A 27,492-nucleotide genomic window follows, 5' to 3' on the forward strand; every position below is an offset into this window, starting at 1 on the left:
ACACCAATTTCCCAATCTCTCTCCATTTAAAAAATATTCCGCTTTTCAATGTACTAGCGAGTGAGTTGTCTATTGTCAGAGGTGCCGTCTTTTGGCTGAGATGTTAAACTGAGGTACTGTCTGCCTGTTCTATTCAACAACAACTTGCATTTATATAGCGCCTTTAACGTAATAAAATGTCCCACAGCGCTTCACTGGAGCGTTGTCAAACAAAATTTGATACTGAGCCATCTAGGGAGATGTTGGGGCAGATGACTAAAAGCTTAGTCAAAGAGAGAGGTTTTAAGGAGCATCTTAAAGGAGGAAAGCGAAGTAGGAAAGAGAGGTAGAGAAGCGGAAGGGTTTAGGGAGGGAATTCGAGCTTGGGGCCTTGGCAGCTGAAGGCACGGAGCAAAATTGGGGATGCTCGAGGCCAGATTTGGCTGAGCGCAGAGATTGTTGATTGGGTGGGGCAGTGGTCGGGAGAGCTGTAGGAGAGTAGAGGTGGGGAGGGGTGAGACCATGGAGTGATTTGAAAACCAGGTTGAGATCCTGGTCAACATTCAACCAACCACCGAACGGATTATCCAGTTATTTATCTGATTTTGGGACTTGGTGCACACATTGGCTGGTCATTTCATCTGTGATCAACATGCCAGCCAATAACAGTAGTGATTGTCCTTCATGTAAAAGCAAATACTTTCTGCTTTAAACTCGGAACTAAATGGAAATGCACCATTTCCTTTTTAATGCAAACTGTGCTGCTGCAGTGATTGCAAGCAGATTCTGGTAATTTTGTGAAACTATGCAGGTGAGTAAGATGACACAATATGAGAATTTCCTGGGAGTGGCATCTGGCGCAGTATGAACCCAAACTGATGCTGATCCATGCGATAGTGTTCATGATGCTGATCCATGCGATAGTGTTCAAGATTTCAACCACTACGCATCTGTGCTGTTTCCTGTCACTATTGCTGTGTGATAACTTTCTGTCTTCAAAAAATTATCATGGCATATGTCCGTCTTCTTGCATTAATGCATATTTCATATTATTCGAGTAGTGAGTCACAGGAGATTGTGAATATGAAGTCCGGCTTCACAAGCTTTGAAGACGGAACTGAACTTTTGAAAAACCTTGCATCTTCTGTGCAAGGTTCCAGCTGTTGTGTACTGTTTAACAGTATAATGATCAGTGTATATACACAATCAGAGGGCACAAAGGTTGATCTTTACAATTCAGACTTGAAATTCATATTTAGTAATTATGTAAAATCTGACATTTGCCATTCAATAAGAAGCTAATCCAACTCTCAAAGACTCTCTGCTGTACTTCAGTGACTATCATTGACAAGCTAATCAAATCATCTCCCTTGCAAAAACCAGCAAGCATGAACTAAAGCCTTGGGGTGTGATCTTGCCGGCCCTGGGGAGGCGGGACTGCCGGGAATTGGCAGAATTTGGGGACGGGTGCCCAACCCACCTCCGTGCTATCTTGCCAGGAGGCGGGTAACCGACCCGCGCCGGGTCCCGTCTCCTTGGAGGCGGGAAGGGGATTAGTGCCACTTATCTGCCTGTTAACAGGTAGTTAACAGGCAGATAAGAGGATTATCCCCATTTTGCCCACAAGTGTGGGCTTCCCGAAGGCTCCGAACCCCGCCAGGGTCACCGAGGCGAGTAGTGGGTCTGCGGGGGTCGGAGGGGTGCAAATGTGCACTGTGAAGGTAAGTGATGGGTGCAAGTGTGGAGAGGTGAGTATGTGAGGTAAGTGGAAAGTGTTAGAAAAAGTTTACTTTTTGTTTCTTCCTGCAGGCTTCAGTCGGTGGGGATCCGGAGAGTCTCGCACCTCCGTGGCAGAGATGACAGATGGCCGTTGCATTCTCTAATGCAACAACCATCTCATTTCTGCAAAATAGAGGTTTGATGAGTTCTTAAGTTCAAGACCTCATAAACACTGACATTCGCTGTAGTTTAGACAGCTTCACAGCGCTGTCAAACGATGACAGTTCAGCTGTTTTGACAGATGAAATGTCATACGCTGGCATTCTTTGCAACCGGCTTTCCCTTAATTGGCCCGCTAAGCCCGCTGTGCGGGCTTAACAAGGTCAATCAAGGGAAAATAGCGTGGGTTGGCCAGACGTTGGTGGAGGCGGGACTGAAACCCGCCAAGTGGGAGTCCCGCCCCCAAAAGCTCCCCATTGGCAAAATCATAGTGTTGTGGTATTGTCTCAGAAAAAAAAAATTCTCTCAGAAATGCCTCCGTATAGCAGCTTGCAATGGCAACAGTTTTCCTTTTTTATTTCCTGCGAATAGTAAACTGAAGGGGAGGGGGATCTTTTCTCTGTCTCCCTTTCTGTTTCTTTGTCTGCCCTCTTCTAACTGATCACTGTATTACTCCCTACTAATTCCATTTTGTAACTAGAATCGAGGGAGGTTCAGCTAGGAGTCATTTTAAAAATAAATAAATAAAACCCCTTCCTCCCCTATCTTGTGGGGACCGGGCAGCACGGTGGCATAGTGGTTAGCACTGTTGCCTCACAGCGCCAGGGACCCGGGTTCGAATCCGGCCTCGGGCGACTGTCTGTGTGGAGTTTGCACATTCTCCCCGTGTTTGCGTGGGTTTCCTCCGGGTGCTCCGGTTTCCTCCCACAGTCCAAAGATGTGCGGGTTAGGTTGATTGGCTATGATAAATTGACCCTTAGTGTTAGGGGGATTAAATACGTGGGGTTACGGATCGGGTGGAATATGTGTTGGTGCAGGCTCGATGGGCTGAAATGGCCTCTATCTGCACTGTGGGGTTTCTGTGATTCTGTGAAACTAGCCAATTCTTAATATGATTGCAGTGGGGGTCCCACTGTCCCCCTCAACTGATGTAATCCAATAGAAATTGCTGACTAGTCACAAATGTAGCTATGCTGACCCCATTTTAGCTACATGCACTAATTTTAGTACACAATACAGGTAAATGCACTTCGTGTATATTTACTTAACACACATCTACCACCGCTCAGTAAGGAAGTAAAACACTCCGCAATCAAAAAAAAACACTCTCTCTGCTTTTCACATTGTTTTACCATCAAACTCAAAGGTTAAAGCACACATGCATACACCATGCAAATGAGTAATGAGATCACATCGTGTCAAATAATAGTGTTGATTACACTTTTATTAATCAGCACTGCAATTGGCCACTTGTGGCTAATATATTGACTACACTGCTATAAACGTAAGGTGCAGTACATTGAAGGCAACGGCACCGGACCTCAGGCGCTAGGCAGGGGGAGGGGCCGGAGAGAGGGACAGAGGGGAGTGGGGGAGGGGAGGGGTGGGCGAGGGGAGGGGGTGGGGGGAGGGAGACAGAGGAGAGGGGAGGGGGGAGGGAGGGATAGGACAGGGAGAGAGGGGAGGGAGGGATAGGACAGGGAGAGGACATGATGGGGAGAGGGGGGACACACAGGGGCAGGGAGACCAAGCGCCCCAAAATTGCCCTTGCAACGCGGGGCTCCCCAGCTAGTTATTATATAAAGTGACTCTCTCCTTCCAAATAAGCATGAGCTTTTATTTCTTTGAGTCTTATGCGCTCCAACACTGAAGTTTGGGGAATGGGCCTTCACCTGAGCAAACAAAAGCAGTGGAAGTCTGTACGCCCTGCCCTTTGATCTTGGCTCTGAGCAGCAGTTTGAGATCAGGCGAAATAAAGTGTAGTCATGACACATTACAGTTGAGCTCCTTTAATGTAAATGACATGCATCCATCCTTGACAGGCTCTGGTGGAACTGTGGTAGTCTGTTGCTTTCCCCCTCCTGCCAGTAAAGTTGTTACTTCCTGTCAGTGAGTGGTCAGATGATCGGACTGGTTGCCAAGATCAGCATCAAGCTCAACCTGCTTTATTGCTTAATTGGGTCTTCTGATTGGAGTTGCATGTGATCAACCTATTATTGCTGTTTGCTGAATTAGTCCAAAATATTAGTATTGGACAAATTTGCTGTCCCACTCGACTTTGGTCCAGATACCATGGAAAATTGCTCAAGTAGCACAAATTATGTGTTCATATACCTCATTCAACAGAAGCTCCTTCGGTCTTGGCCTGTGTCCTCAAAGCTGCACGCAGCATTCTATCTCTCCATTTTCTGATGCTGCAGATATTTTCTCCCCTGTTAATTTGTTTTGTCCACTTCCTTGCCGTATGGGTTTTCCAGAGATGGCGGCCTCCTCCCCGGTCCTTGTCACCTTCTTAGTTAATGTTTTTTGACTATCAACCGAAGGTGCAGCAGCTGAGCTTCACATAAATGCCTAAATTTGTTCGTTCATGCATGCTCGTAATCTTAGTTGTTGTAAGCTTTGTTTAGTTGCATGTGTTCTGTGTTGGAAGTTTTTTTTATAAAGGAGAAGCATGACCCTGCTGTGTTGTGAATTGTCAGGTTCATCCCTGTGATTGCTGCCTTACCCAGTCTATTCACCATGAGCTAGATGTGCTCCAATCTTTCTCTGAAGTTTAATTGACAGAATAGCTAAAAAGTGTACTTGACAACCTAATCTCTCTTGGACACTTAATAAATCATATAAAACAAATTGTGGTGCTGTAAACAGCATAAGATGGGATTAGCCTGGCTTGTTGGTCATGTTTCCTAAATAGCAGTAATTCTAAAGTGATTGGGAATACCTTTTCTTCAATGATTTTTAAGTATTTTTAATTCTGACCAGCTCCTCAAACATTTGATCACTTTTTATACAACTTCTGATTGCAGGAAGTGAAAGAGGCATTAAAGAATCTGCAGAATCAGCTTTGCCTTTTTAGTCAAACAACCATGCCTTGGTCCTTCCTCAAAACTCATGTAAATCTAAATCTAATTTTAAATACCTTTCTGGACTTCTGCTTTATCTAATGTTGCTAAGCCTCCTTGGGGGAAAAAAACACTCCCGCTCTGGCCCCTCTCCTGCTCTCATTCAAACGCGCAAGTGCTCTTGATTATGTTTCCAGTTAGAGACCTTTTCGGGAACTCTTTATCAGTGAAGATTGTGCTGACTTAGCCAAAATGGGAACTTAATGGGAGGTTATAGTTTGTAAGCTTTGACCTATTTAGCAGTCCATGATAACCAATCCTGGTTGTTAACAGGTTCTCCCATCCCCAAAATAATTTAGTACAGCTTTATATGGAGAATCTGAGAGATGTTGCACATTAGACTTTTTTTTATTCCTTTCTTTCCACACCTCCCACCCTTGCAACATTACTTGATACTTTTGGATGTCGACATATATTTAATGTTAGTACATTTAAGTAAGGCTTTGTATTTTTCCTTACCTTACATTTTATGACAATTAATAGGAAATCATTTGATCACAGTGTTGATCGATGGCTACATATGTCTTTGTATCTATTGTTCTGTTGACAATCTTTGTAAATGAAATCGATTTAGAAGAAAAGCACTTGAAAATAATACATCTTTACCATTTAAAAACTCTTGGGCTTTACTTAATAGTTTAAAATTTGAGTTATTATTGCACATCTGCTTGTATTTGTCTATCTGTGCACATAGTCTGCATCTTGAAACCAAAGCCTCTTTCAGAAGTAGTGATTTATGCATTCCCCCCTGCCCCCCCCCCCCCCCGCCTCCTCCCAAACCGGTTTGGGTGATGCTCCAGATATAGTGTAGAACTGTATATGTAGGTAATTAAAACTACCAATTGTGTGGGAGCCCAGACATTTTTTGTCAGTTTTTATTATAATTGTTAACTTTTAGCGCAAAACTCCTTTTTTGTTTTAAAGAAATCTTAACAGATGCACACACAATTCACTAATTATCTGTGTCTGGCAATATCTTTAGTGGTTATAGAAATTTTCTCAACAAACCCTGGCACATGCAATGTCAAGCAGGTTTAGATGTAAAAGGGGCAGTAATGAGTGTTTTATGGCATGTTGTCATGGGAAATTTTAGCATTTTTATTCCTGTTTGAGGGTATTCTGTAGCTAGCAGGGCTTTTACATTTAAACTTGCTTTATCTTTCATGTGTCTGGCAGACTGGATTGGTTGGCAATATCTTAGCCTGGATACAGCAGACGCTCTCTGAGGAAAATGCTGAATCTTGTGTTTCAGCAGACTATTGCTAAAGCTAGGCTTGTATGAACTTATGAACGGTCATTGACCTGAAACGTTAACTCTGTTTCTCTCTCCACTGATGCTGCCTGGCCTGCTGAGTTTTTCCAACGTTTTCTGTTATTTTGTATGAACTTGAGTTCAGCAAAGAGGACTTTTTGTCAGAAATTGAGCTTGAAGCTACTTTTGCCTCCCAGATGGAGTATAATGTAGGGAAATGTGAGGTTATTCACCTTGGTAAGAAGAATTGAAAAACAGAATTGTTTTTTAAATGGCGAGAAACTGTCAAATGCTGGTGTTCAGAGAGATTTGGGTGTCCTTGTGCAAGAAACACAGAAAGCTAGCATGCAGGTACAGCAAGCAATAAGGGAGGCAAATGGCATGTTGGCCTTTATTGCAAGGGGTTTGGAGTATACGAGTAAGGAAGTCTTGCTGCAATTGTACAGGGCCTTGGTGAGACCACACCTGGAGTACTGTGCACAGTTTTGGTCTCCTTATCCAAGGAAGGATATACTTGCCTTGGAGGTGGTGCAATGCAGGTTCACTAGATTGATTCCTGGAATGAGAGGGCTGTCCTATGAGGAGAGATTGTGTAGAATGGGCCTATACTCTTGTGTTTAGAAGAATGAGAGGTGATCTCATTGAAACATACAAGATTCTGAAGGGGATTGACAGGGTAGATGCTAAGAGGTTGTTTCCCCTGGCTGGAGTGTCTAGAACTAGGGGGCATAGTCTCAGGATAAGAGGTAGGCCATTTAAGACCGAGATGAGGAGGAATCCCTTCACTCGGAGGGCTGTGAATATTTGGAATTCTCTGCCCCAGAGGGCTGTGGATGCTGAGTCTTTGAGTATATTCAAGGCTGAGATAGATAGAGTCCAAAAATCTAGGGGAATCAAGGGATATGGAGATTGGGTGGGAAAATGGAGTTGAGGTGGATGATCAGCCATGATCTTATTGAATGACGGAGCAGGCTCGAGGGGCCATATGGCCTACTCCTGCTCTTATTGCTTATGTTCTTATTTTCTTATGTCCACACCCTACATAGGCAAATGCAATAAAAGCTAGACTTGTGTAGCAGAAATCTGTTTGGGATGATAAAACAAGGGTAGGTTTACTAGCAGTTTTGGATCTGTGCTGATAACAGGCAGGCTTACCCAGATAGCATGTTAATCTTGGGTAATTAGCTGCAAATTTGTGATGGTTAACAATGTGGAAGAGGAAGGCTGGAAGATGTATTTTAAGTTGCATTCTGCAACCTTTTTTTATTGGCTTCCACAATCTGATAGTAAAGGCTGTGGAGATGATTGTGATTAATGATGTGCCCTTTCTGCTAGTCTGTAGGTCAGGAAACAAAAAACCTTTGGGCCAAAATTATACTTGCCTTTTACTGGCTTGTGTAAAGGTTTCATTAGGCAATTGTTTTGCCATGAGTTCTTTGCTGCTGTCTGTTTTACATGTCAAGTTTATACGAGTACTGCAGGTTGTCCTTAAATTGTACAAACATTGCGAACTACAACTGCAAATAAAAGACAATTTTTGCGCATTTGAATCTAAGATGGGCATTTGTGTATTGAGTGGCGGAAAGGATTCAAATAGATGTTGAGTTCTGAAAACAAAACTATCCTGTTTGTGTGATGATGCAAGTGTGACACAACATGACTCATAGACAAGATTAAGGTGTGTCCTTTCTATGATGAATAAATTTGTAACAGCTTGTAAAAATTTGGCAATTTGGAGAACACATAAAAAGAATATCACGTATATGTGCATGGAAAGTGGCCATTGCCCCAGTGTGAGTGACTGGGAATGCACAGTAGGATCTGTCTGGAAAGTGTGGACCTGTGGCTTTCCTGGCACTGAACTAGGAGCTGTGTCTTTAGCTATTTGAAGCTCATGGTGTGTTTATAGTGTAATTGCTGTATAATCACACTGATCCCAGTTCAGTATTGGTGAAACTGTGACTCAAATCCGGTTGGGGGAGAATTGGTGAAGGCTTGAAACTTTACTTCTCCTTCAACCTCCCTGACATACTGCCAGATGCCTTTATTCCACCTAAGCAGTTCCAAACTGTACAGTCCCTCCCAGTAATTCCACACCAGGGCATCCCCTTCCCCAATGTTTGTGCTGCACTCAAATGCAACAATCATGTCTCATTGCTCCCAGACCGCATGACCTCTGCATCACTTCTACACTCAACGCACCACTCACACTAGTTCCAGATTAGAGGGATGGCTTTTCCAAATACTTCCACTTTTCCAGTGCTTTTGAGCCCGAGAGCCACCCAACAAAATCTACCAAAGCACATGACTACACCCCTCTCCCAGTGCATCTATACACCAACATCCTCGCCCATCCTTTTAAACCCTGACTTTGGTAAGACAAAAACATTGGACATAGGTTTTAAAAAACCCAATAATAATCAAAGCCACTGATGCACCATTTCCACAAAAATGATCACATAATTTGAACATGAAATTGCTGCTTCCATGGCACTATGTCGAAGAGTAAGGGAGTTCTCCCCAGTGTCCTGGCCAATATTTATCCTAAAACATATTATCTGGTCATTATCACATTGCTGTTTGTGGGAGCTTGTTGAGTGCAAATGGCTGCTGCGTTTCCTACATTACTACAGTGACTACACTTCAAAAAGTACTTCATTGGCTGTAAAGCACTGTGGGACATCCTGAGGTTGTGAAAGGCGCTATATAAATGCAAGTCTTTCTTTCTACCACTCCCTTAATACTTTGAAACAATTTTGCCTATTTAATCAACATACGTCTTAGCCCAGAAAATATTTTCTGTTGTGTATCCTCAGATTCGCTGAGCAACAACACAGGATAAGAGATGCCTATCACACGCACTTCCTGTACTTACCAGCAAGCAACAACGACTTCTTCCTGTCACAATAAACATTGTTGTCTTTTCCGAGCTTACTTCTTGTTCTTGGCTCTGGGTGACTCTTCACAAGTGACACACTGCCAGCTTGGTCCTCCAAACACTCCCAGTCCACTCACCTGAAGCCTTGCTCAGTAACGCTGAACATTTCTAAGTATATTTACCATTGTAATATAAATTTATTGCTTACCCGCCCCCCCCCCCCCTGCTTTTTATGTGCTGCACCAAAACCGTTGTACATTAAATGCAGCAGTAAATAAATGTTATGATCCCACTGTCGGCATTGTAATTGCTGATGGGAAACCAACCTGGAACTAAATGAATTTTCCCAAACCTGACCTTTTTTAAATAATTTATATATTTGACATTCATATGCTATAATAAAAATATCCAATACTGATTGCACTGTTGTATAGATGTATTGCACTGCAGCTTGGCCATTCTCCATGACCAATATATAAATGAGTGTACTGGAGTACGATTGTTGCTGAAATGCTCCAAGTGTTTAACTAGCTTAAAGCTGGTTTATGCTCGGGGAAACCGAGCTTTTTTAAACTGCAGGGCAGCAGTTCTTAAAGGAGTTTCCCATGGGGGGGGGGGGGGGGAAGCCCCATTGCTGCTCCGGCCCTGACCACCTATTCCCATGCCATGTCCTGAACTGTTTTTCTTTGATATTGATTAATGAGGCAAGTAGACTGGAACTACTTAAAACTTGTACACTGGTAGACATGACTGGCATAGTTATCTTAATTGTATCTGTCAGTTATTTCTATTATGCAGAATATCAGATCAGCTTTAAGACTTTGAGCAAGCCAAAGTAAATTGTTTGTGGTTTCTGCTCCGGGAAATACAACAACAACGTGTATTTATACAGCGCCTTTAACGTAGTAAAGCGTCCCAAGGCGCGGCACAGAGTATTTTAAGACAAAAAATTTGATACCCATCCACAAGGATAAATTAGGGCAGGTGACCAAAAGCTTGGTCAAAGAGGTAGTTTTTTAAGGACAGTCTTAAAGGAGAAAAGAGAGGTAGCGAGGCGAAGAGGTTTAGGCAGGGCATTCCAGAGCTTGGGGCCGAGGCAACAAAAGGCACGGCCACCAAAGGTTGAGCGATTTATAATCGGGGATGCTCGAGGGCAGAATTAGAGGAGTGCAGATATCTCGGGTGGGGGGGGGGTGGTGTGGAGTTGGGGGGCTGAAGGAGATTACAGATATAGGAAGGGGCGAGGCCATGGAGGGATTTGAAAACAAGGATGAGAATTTTGAAATCGAGGCGCTGCTTAACCGGGAGCCAATGTAGGTCAGCGAGCACAGGGGTGATGGGCGAACGGAACACGGGCAGCCGAATTTTGGATGACCTCAAATTTACATAGGGTGGAATGTGGGAGGCCAGCCAGGAGTGTGTTGGAATAGTCAAGTCTAGAGGTAACAAAGGCATGGGTGAGGGTTTCAGCAGCGGATGAGCTGAGGCAAGGGCGGCGATGGGCGACGTTACGGAGGTGGAAGTAGGTGGTCTTCGTCATGTTGCGGATATGTGGTCGGAAGCTCATTTCAGGGTCAAATATGACACCAAGGTTACGGACAGTGTGGTTGAGCCGCGGACAGATGTTGGGGAGAGGAATGGAGTCAGTGGCTAGGGAACGAAGTTTGTGGCGAGAACTGAAAACCATGGCTTTGGTTTTTCCAATATTTAGTTGAAGAAAATTTTTGCTCATCCAGAACTGTGTGTCGCACAAGCAGTCTGACAATTTAGAGACCATGAAGGGGTCGAGAGAAGAGGTAGTGAGGTAGAGCTGGGTGTTGTCAGCGTACATGTGGAAACTGACGCTGTGTTTTCAGATGATGTCGCCAGGGGGCAACATGTAGATGAGAAATAGGAGAGGGCCAAGGATAGATCCTTGGGGGGACACCAGAGGTAACGATGCGGGAGTGGAAAGAGAAGCCGTTGCAGGTGATTCTCTGGTTACGATTCATATAGATAAGAATGGAACCAGGCGAGTGCAGTCCCACCCAGCTGGACGAAGGTGGAGAGGCGTTGAAGGATGGAGTGGTCAACCGTGTCAAAGGCTGCAGACAAGTCGAGAAGGACTAAGAGGAATAGTTTACCTTTGTCACAGTCACAAAGGATGTTATTTGTGACTTTGAGAGCAGTACCATGGCAAAGGCGGAAACCTGATTGGAGGGATTCAACATGGAATTGTGGGAAAGATGGGCACGGATTTGGGAGGCAACAACATGTTGAAGGACTCTGGAGAGGAAAGGGAGGTTGGAGATGGGACGGTAGTTTGCAAGGACGGAGGGATCAAGGTTTGGTTTTTTGTAACTGCAAGGGCAACATTTCTTGAGGCTTGACTATATATTGGATTAAGAAATGGTCCACTTGTCTACAAGCAAAAACTTGAGAGGTAGCTTCATTAATTTATGAAAGACAACACTGACATACCTATTTGCAGCATAACTGAGTGTTGGGATGTAATATGGTGAGTTTCCAATCTTTATAATGAAAGGTTGAATGCTCCCAAAATTCCCTTGTGACCAGTTACAAAATGGCATTGGCGGAAGCTTTGAAAAGAGTCACCTGCCAATTGCTGGTACTGGAAAATGGTGGTTTTTACAGAGAGATCTATTGGAAGGAGGGAAGCAGAGAAAGTAAAATGGGATTGTCTAAACTTTTTTTGTGGGATAATCAGTTGCTTATCATGGCCACATCAAGTTATGGCCCTTAACATCAAGAAAACCAAAGAAATCATTGTGGACTTCAGGAAGTCTAAAGGCGGAAGTCACACCCCCATCCACATCAATGGGGCTGTGGTGGAAAGGGTGGACAGCTTTAAGTTCCTCGGAGTCCACATCACGGAATACCTCCTCTCTGGTGAAGAAGGCCCAGCAGCGCCTATATTTCCTAAGGGGACTGAAGGGATGTAACCTGTCACCCCTGATCCCCCCCCTAACTTTTACCGCTGCACTATAGAGAGCATCCTGACAAACTGTATCACAGTATGGTATGGCAGCTGTAGCTACTATGACCGGAAAGCCCTGCAGCGGGTAGTCAAAACTGCCCAACGCATTACCGGCACCCGGCTCCCGACCATAGAGCGCATATACCAGGAACGCTGTTTACGGAGGTCACTGACCATCATCAAAGACCCTACCCACCCCAGCCACAGTCTGTTCGCCCTCCTGCCGTCTGGGAGACGCTACAGATGCATTCGCACCCGTACGACCAGATTTAGGAACAGCTTCTTTCCCAGGGCTGTCATCCTACTGAACTCCACAAATAAACTCTAAAGCCTGCACATCTGCCAATGCACTTTATTATGGTTATGTTTATGTTAATATACTACAAGCCAAATGTATGTTGAATGTTTAAATGTCTTAATCCAAATGTACACTCTCGGGAGCCGCAAGCCTACGTTTCGTTGTACTGCACATGTGCACTAACAATGACAATAAAAGTTGATTTGATTAAATTAGAAATGGCATAGGGTGACCCAAGTTTTCATCCTTTGCACATTCTTTATTGATTCTTTGCCATTTTTTGTTCCCCCCCCCCCCCCCCCCAACCAACCCCCTCCTTTGCCCAAATCAGGTTGAAATTTTTCTCCCCTCTCCTCCTCTTCCTCCCTCACCTCAATCCCCCCCTCACACTTAATGCTGGTAATCATCATCTACTTCCTCCAATTTCAAGCTGCTGGTTATTTTCTGAACCTCCGCGCTGTTGCTGGTTCTTGCCTCTTTCTACTGCTGCGCCAAGTGATTTGAAAGTCGCTGCATATTGTGGGTAGGAATTCCTGGTGTCGCAAGTATTCCCACCACAGTATGCAGCAATGTACTTTGAGGAGCAGCTGCTGAAAGTAAGAACTGGCCGTGATGCTGAGGGTGGGGAAGCCTGTGTGTATGTCGGCTGGAACCAGATGGGCCGTTGGATATTCCTGGAATAAAAGATACTGATTTTGAAACATTGCAGTCTTGAAGTTACAGTAGGAAATATTGGTGTACAAATTCTAGTATGTTCATCTTTGGGGAGAGGGAGTTACCAGTGTGAAATTTTGCTTAAGGCGTTGAGGCATTTATGTTGATAGGAGAGGAATTTTAGATGTACACGAGTATCCCACTGGGTCATTTGAAAGTGGGTCTTGATTTCCACGATGGCAACTGGGCTACATGTCTAACCCTGCATCAGAGGATATTTTGTAGCTAGCACAACAATGAACTTGTCAAGATACTTTTTTTTTAAAGGTTTGTGCCACAAGGCTGCAAATTCAATTGCAAATAAAATGGAAAGTTTTTTTTAAAATTCCTTGTTGCAAGTGTGACTCAATGGCAGGAAAGGAATCCGGACATCTACTCATTTTCTAACATATTTGCTTTAATTTGAAAGATTTTAAAAACATGGTAAACAAGAATATAAGATCTAGTAAGTCACTCCTTCAGTGTGTCCAAATTGCAAGTGTGCACAAAAAGGGTGTTTTACAATCATGGGACATGTTAATCACAAATTTCATGTCTTGTCATCTTCTTCAGTACGTTCGTTCTTTTTGGTGTTTGTTTTTTTGTTAAAGTACAACTGACATGCTGCAGGAAACTTACTTTCTGGACAATTGTGATCCCTGATTTGGCTAAATTAGACTCCCTTGATGTAGTGTAATTATCTTATTTTGCTTCTGAACTGGGCACTAGCAGTTTAAATGTCTGTTTTGACAGAATGTGGCTGCAGATTGATATGGGTTCATGAACAGCAGTGACACGTACAGTATGTCTTTTTTTGATGCGAGACATCTTGGTTTAGAATTTGGAGTTAAAGTAAGAAAGACTTGCATTTATATAGCGCCTTTCATGACCACCGGATGTCTCAAAGCGCATTACAGTCAATGAAGTACTTTGCGTGTAGTCACTGTTGTAGGAAACGCGGCAGCCAATTTGCGCACAGCAAGCTCCCACAAACAGCAATGTGATAATGACCAGATCATCTGTTTTTGTTATGTTGGTTGAGGGATAAATATTGGCCCAGGACACCAGGGGATAAACTCCTCTGCTCTTCTTCAAAATAGTACCATGGGATCTTTTACGTCCACCTAAAGCGAGCAGACGGAATCTCTGTTTAACGTCTCATCTGAAGGACGGCACGTCAGTCAGTGCCGCGCTCTCTCAGTACTGCACTGGAGTGTCAGCCTATGCTCAAGTCCCTGGAGTGAGACTTGAACCCACAACCTTCTGTCTGAGGTGAGAGTGCTTAGTTATAAAACTGAAAAGACTTCAAAAGATTTGTGTTTCTGATGGAACTGGACATATTCTGTTCCTGATTGCTGTTCAGTTGAGAATGGGGTCAGGTTCCGCTATCTTGTCTTTTTTCCCCTTGTCCTTGCAATGGTCCACTAGCCTGCTGCCACCTGGGCTTCTGCATGAAGAAGAAATACGATTCTCGTGAAACAGGATCACAATGATTTGCTGCCTTTCCACTGATTTTCAGCACTGGAAAAATTGTCACGACTTCTTCATGATTATGATGTTTGAAATTTGTGAGGCATGCTAAAATAATGTGCGTCTTAATAGTACCCCTATAGAAACGTCCCAACAAGGTGAAAAAAATCTCTGCAACTGCACGGAATGTGAATTATTTCTGCTTCGATCAAATTGTTCAGTTAGAATGTTAAAGAAACTACAGGAAACTTTGGTTTATCCGGAGGTTAACTGTCCGGAATGCTCGAGCCACCGGCAAAATTCAGGAGTCGGTTCAGTAAGTTTTTTTTTTCTTTTCGTTGCTTTTTTTTCACCAGTCAGGCTCTGCAAGGTCTAGCTAAAGCTGTTGCTTAGCTACAGAGACGCTTGCAAGCTACGGCCGACTGTTTAGAAGCTGTTAGCAACAGGGTTTGTTGCTGGATACGGAGCTTAAAAGCTTCCGTATGTTTTAACATTAGCGCTGGTTTGTCCGGCAGTTTTGATGGGACGGCAACAGCTCGGTCCTGTCGGTGCCGGATATCACAAAGTTTCCTGTATTGGGTATGTTTTTTCAGTTTGGGCTTGGGCTAAGTTAGATATTTGTTGTAACGTCAATGAGCCTTGACTATAGTTCATCACTGAAATAAGTGCCTCCTAGATAGTGAGAGGTTATATTCCTTACACTTGAACAATATGCCTTTGCAGCAATGAAGATTTAAGCTCAACAAGCTAGGCTGAAATGCCTAAAATTGAAAAGCAAGCTATTGATTTAAATTGGACGGTAATGTGTGTCTATAGGGTTGTCAGCTGCTCCACAGAAGTAATTGATTTTTGACATTTTTACATTGATCTCGCCTACCAGTTCTGTACTGACTGGGAATTGCATTAATAGATCCAAAGAGTAGCAGCTATTGCTCATGCTGTTTAGTGTATGTAATGATTTATAGAGTAGTTTCTGCTCTTTTTTTAAGGAGCAGGGATTAGAGCTGCAACTATTAATGGATAAAATGAGGAGCCATGGAAAAACAAGTACAAATTGGTCAAAAGGCTATATTTTCCGTGCATTTATTGCGATGGTGAGGTTGGCCCAGGCAATGGGAGCAGCTGGGTGTTATGTATATGTACCTGATGTGCTTTCAATAACTCAAAAGACTGAGATTAAGCGAGTAATTAACAGGCTTTTATTAACAAGAGAATGAAGGTGTGCCTCGAGTGGTCGACCGGTCCAGAATACAAAGGGGCTGTGGAGCAGCCACCTTTTTATACCTGGATTCGTGGGAGGAGTCAGCCGAGGCATGTACACAGTGGAATACAAACAGTAGTTTACCACATTCACCCCTTGTTTAAAATTGAGTCCGGCGGGGGTGAAGTGTATTAAAAGTTAGTGTATTGGAGTCTCTCCGGAGGTCTTGTCTGCTGCTGTGATCGACGTGGCGACGGCAGGGGTAGTGAAGCTTCCGGCGTCGAGTCCCGCGTAGGCTGGGGCACTGGTGTGTAGTCCTCGTAGATGTCGAGCGGGTCGTGGGGCCCAGGCCTGCCGTCTGCTGGGGCTGGATATCGGATCGGGGGGGGGGGGGGGTAGGTAGTGGGTTACTGCGGCCCCCGAGGGTGCGAGGTCTCTTATGGAGACTGTGTCCTCCCGCCCGTCCGGGTACGCAATGTAAGCATACTGGGGGTTGGCGTGGAGGAAGTCGACCCTCTCGACCAGGGGGTCCGTTTTATGGGTCCTCACGTGTCTTCTCAGTAGGACCGGCCCTAGGGACGTCGGCCATGGCGGTAGCGATGTCCCCGATGTGGACTTCCTTGGGAAGACAAACATTTTCTCATGAGGGGTGGCGTTAGTGGCAGTGCAGAGCAGTGACCGAATAGAGTGGAGCGCATCGGGGAGCACATCCTGCCAGCGGGAGGTCGGAAGGCCCCTAGACTTTTAAGGCTAGCAGGGCAGCCTTCCAAACTGTCGCATTCTCTCTTTCCACCTGTCCGTTCCCCCGGGGGTTGTAACTGGTGGTCCTGCTTGTGGCAATACCCCTAGCTAGCAGGTACTGACGGAGTTCGTCGCTCATAAACGATGAGCCCCGGTCGCTATGGATATAGCTGGGGAAACCGAAAAGGGTGAAGAGGTCGTTCAGACATTTAATGACCGTGGCACTGGTCATGCCTGGGCAGGGGATGGCGAATGGGAAACGGGAGTACTCATCAATAATATTGAGGAAGTACACATTGCGGTAAGAGGAGGGGAGGGGCCCTTTAAAATCAACGCTCAGGCGCTCGAAGGGGCGAGTGGCTTTTATCAGGTGAGCCCTGTCTGGTCTATAAAAGTGCGGTTTGCACTCAGCGCAGACTTGGCAGGTCATGGTCCTGACCTCCTCAATGGAGTAAGGCAGGTTGCGGGCCTTGATGAAGTGGAAGAACCTGGTGACCCCCGGGTGGCAGAGGTCATTGTGGAGGGCCCGCAGTCTATCGATCGCGCTGGCGCAGGTGCCACGTGATAGAGCATCCGGGGGTTCATTGAGCTTCCCGGGCCGGTACAAGATTTCGTAATTGTAGGTGGAAAGTTCGATTCTCCACCTCAAGATCTTGTCGTTTTTGATTTTGCCCCTCTGCTTGTTGTTATACATGAAAGCAACTGAACGCTGGTCAGTGAGCAGGGTAAATCGTTTTCCGGCCAGGTAGTGCCTCCAGTGACGCACAGCCTCCACAATAGCCTGGGCCTCCTTCTCAACAGCGGAGTGTCTGGTCTCCGGGCCCTGGAGGGTTCGTGAAAAGAAGGCCACGGGTCTCCTCGCCTGGTTGAGGGTAGCGGCCAGGGCAAAGTTGGACGCGTCGCTTTCCACCTGGAAGGGGATGGATTCGTCCACTGCGTGCATGGTGGCTTTGGCAATGTCTTCCTTGATACGGTGGAAGGCTAAGCGGGCCTCTGCCGTCACGGGAAAAGAGGTGGACTTGATCAGCGGACGGGCCTTGTCCGCATAGTAGGGGACCCACTGGGCGTAATAAGAGAAAAACCCTAGGCACCTCTTCAGGGCCTTGAGGCAGTGGGGCAGTGGGAGTTCCATAAGGGGATGCATCCGGTCGGGGCCGATGACTCCGTGTTCCACAACACAGCCAAGGATGGCGAGGCGGGTTGTGAGGAATATGCACTTCTCCTTGTTATACGTCAGGTTGAGGAGTTTGGCGGTGCAGAGGAATTTTTCGAGGTTTGCGTCATGGTCCTGCAAGTCATGGCCGCAGATGGTCACATTGTCCAGATATGGGAAAGTGGCCTGCAACGCATTTTGATCGACCATCTCCCTTTGGAAGACGGAGACCCCGTTGGTGACGCCAAAGGGAACCTTAAGGAAGTGGTCGAGGCGGCCGTTTGCCTCCAAGGCAGTATACTGGCGGTCCTCAGGGCGGATAGGGAGCTGGTGGTACGCTGATTTCAGGTCAATGGTCGAGAAGACGCGGTACTGCGCGATCTGGTTGACCATATCAGCTATGCGGGGGAGTGGGTAAGCGTCCAGCAGGGTGTAGCGATTTATTGTCTGGCTGTAGTCGATGACCAGGCGCTGCTTCTCGCCGGTCTTAACGACCACAACCTGGCCTCGCCGGGGGCTGGTGCTGCCCTCAATAATCCCTTCTTTCAGGAGCCGCTCCACTTCGGTTTTAATGAAAACCCTGTCCCCGGCACTGTATCGCCTGCTCTTTGTGGCGATGGGCTTAGTCGGGGGTGAGGTTAGCAAACAGTGGTGGGGGGGGGGGGGTGACTCTGTGCAGAGGTTGCACCTGGTGCGCGGCGGGCAATTTGGAAGCTGCTGGCTGCGGACTGTGAGTGGGGGGAGGGGTCCACCGTACGCCATCGTAACACTTTTAAGGTGGCACTGAAAATCTAACCCCAGTAGAACAGCAGCGCAGAGGTGGGGCAGGACCAGAAGTTTAAAATTATCGTACACAGTCCCGTCTACTACGAGTGTCACCACGCAGTAGCCGCCAATGTCCGCCGACTGGGACTCGGAGGCCATAGAAATCCGCCGGTGCGCAGGCAGGACTGGGAGAGAGCAACGCCGCACCGTGTCGGGGTGGATGAAGCTCTCCGTGCTCCCAGAGTCAAAAAGGCAGACTGTTTCGTGACCATTTACCTTAATGTCCATTGTGGAACTGGCCAGCTGGTGCGGTCTCGCTTGGTCCAGTGTAACTGAGGCCAGCGTAGGGGTCGGTGTGTCGCTGCGGGTATCAGATGAGGCGGTGTCGGGGGCCTGCTGCGTCCCGGCTGTCGTCTAAGATGGCGGCGTCCATGATCCCCATGTGGCTGGAGGCGTCCAAAATGGCTGCTGTTCCGGTGGTTCGCACATGGCTGGGGAGGCCCAAGATGGCGGCCTGCACGGCCCACACGCGGCGCTGCTGGGGTTCGGGGTGGCTTTGGCCCTGCAGACGCTGGCGTAGTGTCCCTTCTTCCCGCAGCCCGAGCAGATCGCATTTTTCGCCGGGCAGCGCGCTCTGGGGTGTTTGGCCTGGCCACAGAAGTAGCATTTCTGGCCTTGGGGCACTGCTGTCTGGCCTTGGGACACTGCTGCGGTAGTTGGGCCGTTGCTGGGGTGGCACGGGGCTATGAGACGGTCCTACCGTGTCCCAGGCTGTCGTTCCCCGCGGCGTCCATGGTGCAGAGGAGTAGGCATCCATGCCCCGGTAGGCTGCGTCCAATGATAGTGCGAGTTCAGAGGCCTTGTTGAGGTCGAGGTCACTCTGCTCCAACAGTCGCTGTCGGGTGTAATTGGACTTGTGGCCCGCTACAAAAGCGTCCCGGATAAGTTCCTCTGTGTACACGGCGGCCTTTACATCCTTACAACCACAGGCCCGGCCAAGCACAGACAGTGCCTGAAGGTATTCCTCGGTCGATTCCCCAGGTTGTTGTTTACGACTTCCCCAGAAGGTGCCTGGCGTACACTTCGTTCACTGGGCGTGTGTACTGGTCCTTGAGCTTGATAGCATCCGCGTACGAGGTCGCGTCTTGGATGACCGAGTACACTCGGTGGTTCACTTTGGAGGTCAGGACATCCCGTTTGTCCTCGTCCGATTTGATTGCAGCGGAGGCGGTCAGGAATTTTCGAAACACCTAAGCCAGTGAGTAAACTTGGTGGATGAGTCCGCCTCCCGATGATCTAAGTCCAGGCATGCTGGTGTGAGGATCTTCTCCATTATAATATCTTGTTAATAAAATTGATGTGCTTTCAATAACTCAAAAGACTGAGATTAAGCGAGTAATTAACAGGCTTTTATTAACAAGAGAATGAAGGTGTGCCTCGAGTGGTCGACCGGTCCAGAATACAAAGGGGCTGTGGAGCAGTCACCTTTATACCTGGATTCGTGGGAGGAGTCAGCCGAGGCATGTACACAGTGGAATACAAACAGTGGTTTACCACAGTACCAGCAACTGTAAGTCAGGATCAGTAGTCCTGCTATCTTCAACTGATTTTTACTGGTTCTCTTTTTTTTCGCAAACCCGTGCATGCGATGCCTCTTCACCCCAACCCATAGTGATTGATCGGGTGTGAATAAGGCTTGCAGTGTTTCAATGTTCAGATTCCAGTGATGTGTTAGTCAATAGATCAGATCTAATAGGGATGGTGATGGGACAGCAAATATATGCATTCTGTCAATCAGTTGCTTTTCATGTAGTGTTGAGCACTGTACAAGCAAATGAGCTAGTAGAGAGGTCCAGGGACAGAATAAAATGAACCAAACTTACTATTCATTTAAAACTTCAGTCTACCTAGAGTCTTTTGATGTTGATAGTTGAGTTATGCAATTCGGTCATCGGGTTTGGAGCTTTCCACTGTTAGTAATAGCCCAGATGCATATTAAACGAGTAGCTCCAGTGTTCGAGTCTGTATTGTCTTCACTATCTTATATGACGTTCACTTATACACAATTAACATGGCGTAGAACTGATATCCTCTGTTTGGAGAGCATTAAGCATGGTGCAGGTGATTGTGTTTTTATCCAGTACTCAATCAGGAAGCTGGAATGTCTTTGTATGTATGTACCTGTAACTTGAATGGGCAACAGCACAACTAGATCAGATCACTGGCTCAGGGCACTGATTTTAAGTGACTTTTTTTTTTCGAATTCAGTATTCTGTATTAATGTACTTTTTTTAAATGTCTTGTGGAACAATTTTTAAGATGTGAACTAGTTAATTCAATTATCACAGTGTCTGACTGTGCACCTAATGCTGCTCGTTTCCTCTACAGGGCAGTTTGGAAGTCCTTTGAACAAGTACATTAGACATCATGAAGGTTTATCGTATGACACGGATGTACTGCATCAGAAACATCAACGTGCCAAGAGGTCGATTTTGCACGATGACCAGTTTGTCCACTTGGATTTCCACGCTCATGGCCGGTATGTACTGCACGTGTAAAATTTTAAATCCTTCCTTACAAAAATATTTATCTTCTAAATTCAGCATGACCATGCTGCATTTTTAAATATTCTAGGCTGTTTCTGGCATTTCTTCTACCTAGCTGATACACTTGAGAAACTCCGCACTCAATTTGATCACACATACCTGAAGAAACAAATTTCTAGCCCTTCTCAATAGATAAGAGAAGACTCTATTAGAATCCTTGACTGCCTGTGCAAAGCACCATTGTACCTTCAGTGATTTTGGTGTAGTTTGGTCACCAATGTTCCCTCTTTTCCATGCGCGGTCCCTTTTAACTGGCTGCGCGGCCCATTCAAATTTTCACGCATGCATGGTTTCTTCCATTTAAAAGCTAGTGAGTGGCCTGCGCGGGACCTCCAGACCGCTGCACGGCCGCGCAGCTTAGTGGAAACATTGCTGGTCACTGCTCATTTAAAATTTAATCCCCTAACACTAAGGGTCAATTTTATCATAGCCAAATCAACCTAACCCGCACATCTTTGGACTGTGGGAGGAAACCGGAGCACCCGGAGAAAACCCACGCAGACACGGGGAGAATGTGCAAACTCCACACACAGTCGCCCGAGGCCGGATTTGAACCCGGGTCCCTGGCGCTGTGAGGCAACAGTGCTAACCACTATGCCACCATGCCTCCCTGAAAAGAAAAGAAAACTCTTTGTTTTAAACAAACATTTTTGTTGCTGAATATTGGCTTCAACTCTTCTGGTTTTACATTACGAGCTTGACTCAACATTTGAATTCATAAAAGGTTTCACTCGGACATTTCAGTGTAAATTAGGCATGAGCTGGAATAGGTTTTAGCTCTTACCTACAAATCTACTCCAACTTTTGCATAGTACTGCAAAAGTAAGTTTAATAATTCAACAAATTGTGTTGGTATATGTTTCTCATGAGAATGGTGTATGTTTTTTGAGATTGTGTTCTATAAGCTGCTAAACTACCGTATCACTGGGACGACTCTTCAGAAAGGATCCACATAAAAAAATGGAAGTTCTGAATGCAAAAGCATTCTATCTTCCCAACCAACTCATAGTCAAACAGTAAATAAACTTCAAACATGCTGGCTCTTCGAGTGGCTTCATTGTAAACCTCCAGTTGAAATGGTATCCATTCAACCTACATGAACCTGGCAACACCAAACTGATACTGATTTCTCCTAATTCTTGCATCTGTGGTTAAGAAACAGTAAATTACAGAAATTAAAAAACAAAATGCTGGAAATGAAAAGCTAATTAGAGCATTTAAGAAAGATTGATAGTTTGGATAGAACTCTTCATCAGAATTTCAATACCTTCTTAGTACTCTGAAAATATGCCTGTTTCAAAGTTTTTTTTTAGTAGATATCAAAATTTCTTTTGAGTTGCTTGATTATACATCAAATACAATTTTTATTGTCATAATCAACACCACAAAGGTGAAAGGTGTTTTTGTGGTCAGTTTTCTAAGCATTCTCTGTTGTTGATCAAAACAAGCCATACTAAAACATGAATATTTGTTTTAAGGCATTGGGGAGTTTAAGCATATCTTTCCACCTGTAACTTGCATTACTGTCATTTCTGTAAGTTCTAACAAGTGCCAGGGCTGCTATATGAAAATGACTCACTTCAAGACAATGGGTGGATAGGTTCAAAACCCAGTGTTAAGGTGTAGAACTTGCACCACATTACGTGAGCTGCAGTTGTGGTTTTATCTGACCACTTCCGCGACCTACACACGCACTGAAGACATTCTGATCCCTGTGACAGCTGATGCTCAACCTTCCGACAGCACAGCTGGGGGAACTATGTTGATTTAATACTTCATTTTTCTTCCACTCCCATCTCCCTGGAATTCTCAATTCGCCTGCACTGCTGTCAGGAACAGACCAGTCGAGTCCAGTTGTCTCCACATAGGAAGAACAAATGGGAGGTGTGCTGCCGTGGGATGCTTTTGTATTGCATCGCTCGCAGCTTCATTGATGAAAATGTGGAGGCTGTTGGCTGTTTGAATTTGAGTAAAGAGACATTTGTGCCTTCCAAAGAAGTCCTGCTAAAAATATTAACCAACATGTTTAATTCATACCTGAGACTGCGAAATCTCGATTAACCAATTGAATTGCTTTTAAAGCACCTCATGTAAATAATTGGTCAGTGTCCTGTTGAGAGATTTTTGACTGTTTGGCCGAGGAGAAATTTTGTCTTAATTTATATCAATATGTTGCTACTAAGTTTAAACAAGGGGTTAAAGCCACACAACGCAACACACCAACTATCTGGGAATGCATATTCAACCCAATAGCTAGGACTAGATTAAGTGCATACCATATGGGATCTGTTAATACACTGCTGACAGTTACACGCACACAATGTTGGAACGGCTTCATTTCATTTGAGCCCAGCAGGTGGTAGCTGCCAGGGAACTCGCACCCATGAGGTTTGTCACAGATATGATTAGCAGCTCAACTAGTTGATCCCCAGCACTGAGCTGGAGAGGGGTTAGGAGTCAAGATTTTGAGCTTTCTCTTCAGGTGGAGAGCGTAGTCGGAAAACATTTGGAATTGGAATTGCAATCGGTCAGGAAGGCAGAGAATGTTCCTTTCCTCAAGTTGGAGCCAGTCATTTCATCGAACACTGATTTGTAAAGTGAAACTTTATCAGAGGCTAAGTTTTTGTGTAATTTATTATTTTTCATGTTATGAGGAACAATAGGAGTTGGACTGAATTTCACTGAAAATTGTATTCTGTTCATTTATATATTTCATGTAAAATAAACCAGCTTGTTGGCTTACCATTGGCCTTGTCTCAGTAGAGTCATCAATCTGCCTTCCAGGATTTTGGGGAAACAGGTCGGAGATCACAGTAGCCAGTACACACTGCATGTGGGTCTCCCTCGGGTCAAGTTACTGTATAACTAGACTAGATATTGGTCAGTAAAGTTAAATTGATCATAGGGGATGCAGGGTCTGCTTCGGATGTAGCCAGTGACACTGAACCCAAGAGAATATTTCGTGCCGAATCAAAATTTGAATTGGTCACATTGATCAGTTACTGCTTACGGCATCATTTAATAACTACAATGATGTGTTGTAGTTTTGTAACTAGGTGGTGCAGCGGGATAGCACCGTGTCCTTGTATTAATGGTGTCTGTGTTGAATTAAGCTCGGACAGATAAAAGAAAGATGAAAAGAAAGGCTTGCATTTATATAACACCTTTCACGAGCTTGTGACGTCCCAAAGTGCTTTACAGCCAATGAAGTACTTTTTGAAGTGTAGTCACTGTTGTAATGTAGGAAACGCAGCAGCCAATTTGCACACGGCAAGCTCCCACAAACAGCAATGTGATAATGACCAGCTAATCTGCATTTTTTAGTGATGTTGATTTGAGGGATAAATATTGGCCACAACACCTGGGATAACTCTCCTGCTCTTCTTCAAAATAGTGCCATAGGATCTTTTGCATCCACCTGAGAGCGCAGACGGGGCCTCGGCTTAACGTCTCATCATGAAAGACGGCACCTCCGACAGTGCATTGCTCCCTCAGCACTGTACGGGAGCATTGGCCTAGATTTTTGTGCTGAAGACTCTGGAGTGGAACTTGATGGGATTGAACTCTCCTGTCACCTTTCATGTTTCTAAATTAAAACAGTTTGGGTAGTCTTAACCAATCTCCCTGAGGTTCTGCATCCATAGTTCAAAATTGCCCAGAATTCGATACTAATTTAGCGGAGAGCTGACTGGTGGGAGATGCATTGTAGAAATACTTCCCCTTCTTTGCCATTTTAATTTTTTTAATCCAATCTAACTTTTGATCATTTTTTTAATAGTTCTATTGCTTCTGCATTTTCCTTTTAAATTGTCAGCATATTGCTTTCTCTCTCTGTCTTGCACTGTTTACCAGTCTATAATAATCTCCCAATACATTAACCATTCCCTTTTTTAATTCCTTGCCATAAACCAAATAGATTTAGCTATTTCACTATCTGTTCTATCATTCAGATGTTCTAATATTGTAATGGAACCGTTGATATTTTCCCTTCTGAATATTTTGTCACCAGGATTGTTCATCTCCTGGCACTGCCCTAGCCTAAGCCATGTCTCTAGCAATTTGTGCCTCTAGTGCACCCATTTTATTTAGAATACAGGAAACTCTTTGGTATCCGGCACCGACGGGACCGGCGTGTTGCCGGTTGATCAAAAATTCCGGATGACGGAGAGGGTTATCTACCAAGGCTATTTTTAACAAAGAAAAATTTAAAAAAATCAAGAAATGTGCAGTATACAGTAATTGGGTACTCACCTACAGAATGTTGTGTTAAATGGATGGTGGAAGATGCTTGATTAAGTACAGTACTGCCAGTTGAGGGTAATGCAATGCAATGACTACCAGCAGCGTGGGAGACACACAGTGCCCCTGTAAAATGGCGGATCAGAAGAGACTACCGGCAGCGCGGGAGAGTCAGACTCCTGTTACAGGGGTATTGAGGTGTTCCGACTTCCGACAGCGGCAAGAAGCTGAGTAGTGGCAGTTTGGAGAACTACCCCCACTGACTAACTCGGCCACCGCGGGAGACTCGGCAACATTGCCGGTTATTGAGGTGTTGTTTTCGGAGTGAGAATTTTGCCGGTTAATAGAGAATTCCGGATAGTTAGGTGCCGTTTAAGCGAGAGTTTCCTGTACATACTTTGTACGTACATTTATATACATACAGCTCAGAACCTGCCTCTGTCTGGCAAGCTTGCTATTTTTAATCCTTCTGATTTGGTCTTTATTACTTTCCTGTTTTTCTCTCTCGCTTTTATTTTCTGCATATTTGTCTAGTCACGCCCCTCCCCCACATTCCTTACGCTCTTTACGTCAACATTGCTCCCAGACTTGTTCAGGTGAATTCTGTCTGTCGTGTACATTCCATTTTTAACGCTAATCGGTTTCCACTGTTTCAGGAATCTAAACCCTTTCCTCCTGCACCATCTATTTTGCCTTCCCTATCTTAGTAATAGTAATACTATACTGACTGATGTGGCTCCAGGAGTAATCCTGAGATTATTACCCTTGAGTTGGTCCTGCTCCTTATTCTATATCCTAACCCCCTTTGCAGGACCTTTGTATTCCATCCTATGTCACTTGTTCCAACATGACTCACGACTTCAGGCTGTTGCCCTTCCCGTAAGTCTTTCGCACCTATTCCGTGATATCAATTACTCTGGCACCTGAGGGGAACACGCCATTCTTGGCTGCAGCTATGAAAACAGCTGGTTAAATAAAAATGGTGAACAACAGTGATCCTTGTGGAACATCACTTCAGCCTGGAATTAACCAAAACCTTCACAGCAGGAGAAAGAAATCCATAGCTCTATATCTTTGAAGCTTTATCACTTCTATCTACTCTCTTTAGGGATACAATATGCTTGCTAGTTTAATTACAAAATTGATTTGAATTTGTTTTTTAAAATCATTTAAATAATTGTTTGGTGTGGGAGCTATTACTTTAGATGTCTCGGTGATGTGTGGGATGGTATTTTTGTAATGGGCCTTTTAGGGATCACAGTAATTACTGCATGCAAAAACCGCCAATGAAGAAAATAATGTATGCAGCTGAACAGTTTTTTAGATAAATTTTGCACAATCCCAAATTAGAATATTGGCACCTACAGTTTGAGCATTTTTCTATCCGGATCGGTACTGTTGTATCTTTTATGAATCTTGCAGGAATTTTAGCCACACCGCAACTGACTTGTAATGTTGTTTGAAATTGTATCACATCTGCCACTTACAGCTCCTCGGAAAGGGGAAGTAATAGTTTGCCTGTTAGCAGTAGTTGGAGATGAATATTTTAGTTTACTGTAACCTTCCCGCAAGTTATTGCTCAACATATACTGTACTGTCTGCACTACCTTTGTAGCCTATTGATATTTATAATTGTCTCCGAGCATGACCTGGGTAAGAGTTTTATTTGCAGTAAGTTCCATTCAGTATAATTTGGTTATCAAAACTGACTGCTGGAAGGATGTAATTGAATCTGTTCATATTGATTTGCACATTTTGCTCACAGCAGTTCCAAACTTGAATTTTTTTTTAAGGCGGCGTTGCTTTGTACCAGTTCAAACTGATCTGCTGATACACAGATGCTCCAAAGTATGCCACTGGCATTAGAGGGAATTCAAAATATCAGGCTTCACAAATCACTGAGACTATCACTGAGGCTTTCTCCAATCTAATTATAGGCATGGCAAAGTGCCTGATCATATTTTACAGTATAGTAACCTGATAATCCAGATGTCAGGGCTGAGTTTTGGTTTTCCTCCTCCTGTTCTGTTTGCTGCTTATAAAAACTGGGCGTAGAAGGCAAATGCATTCTGTTTTTAAATGTGGATTTATTTATTAAACCTCTTCACCTACATGGTCCAAACTGTTACACAAGACTGGATGAAATGCAGTCAGTAAGCCGGATTTGGGGCTATTCATTCTTGAATCAGTGTTTGCTAGAATCAGTGTTTGCTAGACAGACCAATGGTCGTCTCCTGCCCAAAATCTTACTCTGGTACTTCTGACTGGCAGCCACAACTGACTAACCTGTCAAGTTCCTTGACCAAACAACAGTTAAAACTCTGAGTAACTTATGTTTGTTTAACAATTAGGCTTTATGGCCTTGAATATTTAATTTAAGACCGTCTGATCCATAACTG

At 44.8% G+C, this 27,492-nt stretch overlaps 1 protein-coding gene across 1 annotated transcript in view; it reads left to right on the plus strand.

Annotated features, from left to right (window-relative positions):
- adam10a (ADAM metallopeptidase domain 10a) overlaps positions 1 to 27,492 on the plus strand; it is a 159,385-nt gene that overhangs the window by 14,158 nt on the left and 117,735 nt on the right. The window contains exon 2 of the mRNA XM_085968714.1: positions 20,637 to 20,787. Within this exon, the coding sequence (XP_085824840.1) occupies positions 20,637 to 20,787 (151 nt within the window). The remainder of the gene's footprint in view (positions 1 to 20,636; positions 20,788 to 27,492) is intronic.

Source organism: Somniosus microcephalus, chromosome 27 (genome assembly GCF_052327205.1).
Source record: "Somniosus microcephalus isolate GS21.2 chromosome 27, FLI_Smic_1.0, whole genome shotgun sequence".
In the NCBI taxonomy this organism is placed as follows: Eukaryota; Metazoa; Chordata; class Chondrichthyes; order Squaliformes; family Somniosidae; genus Somniosus; species Somniosus microcephalus.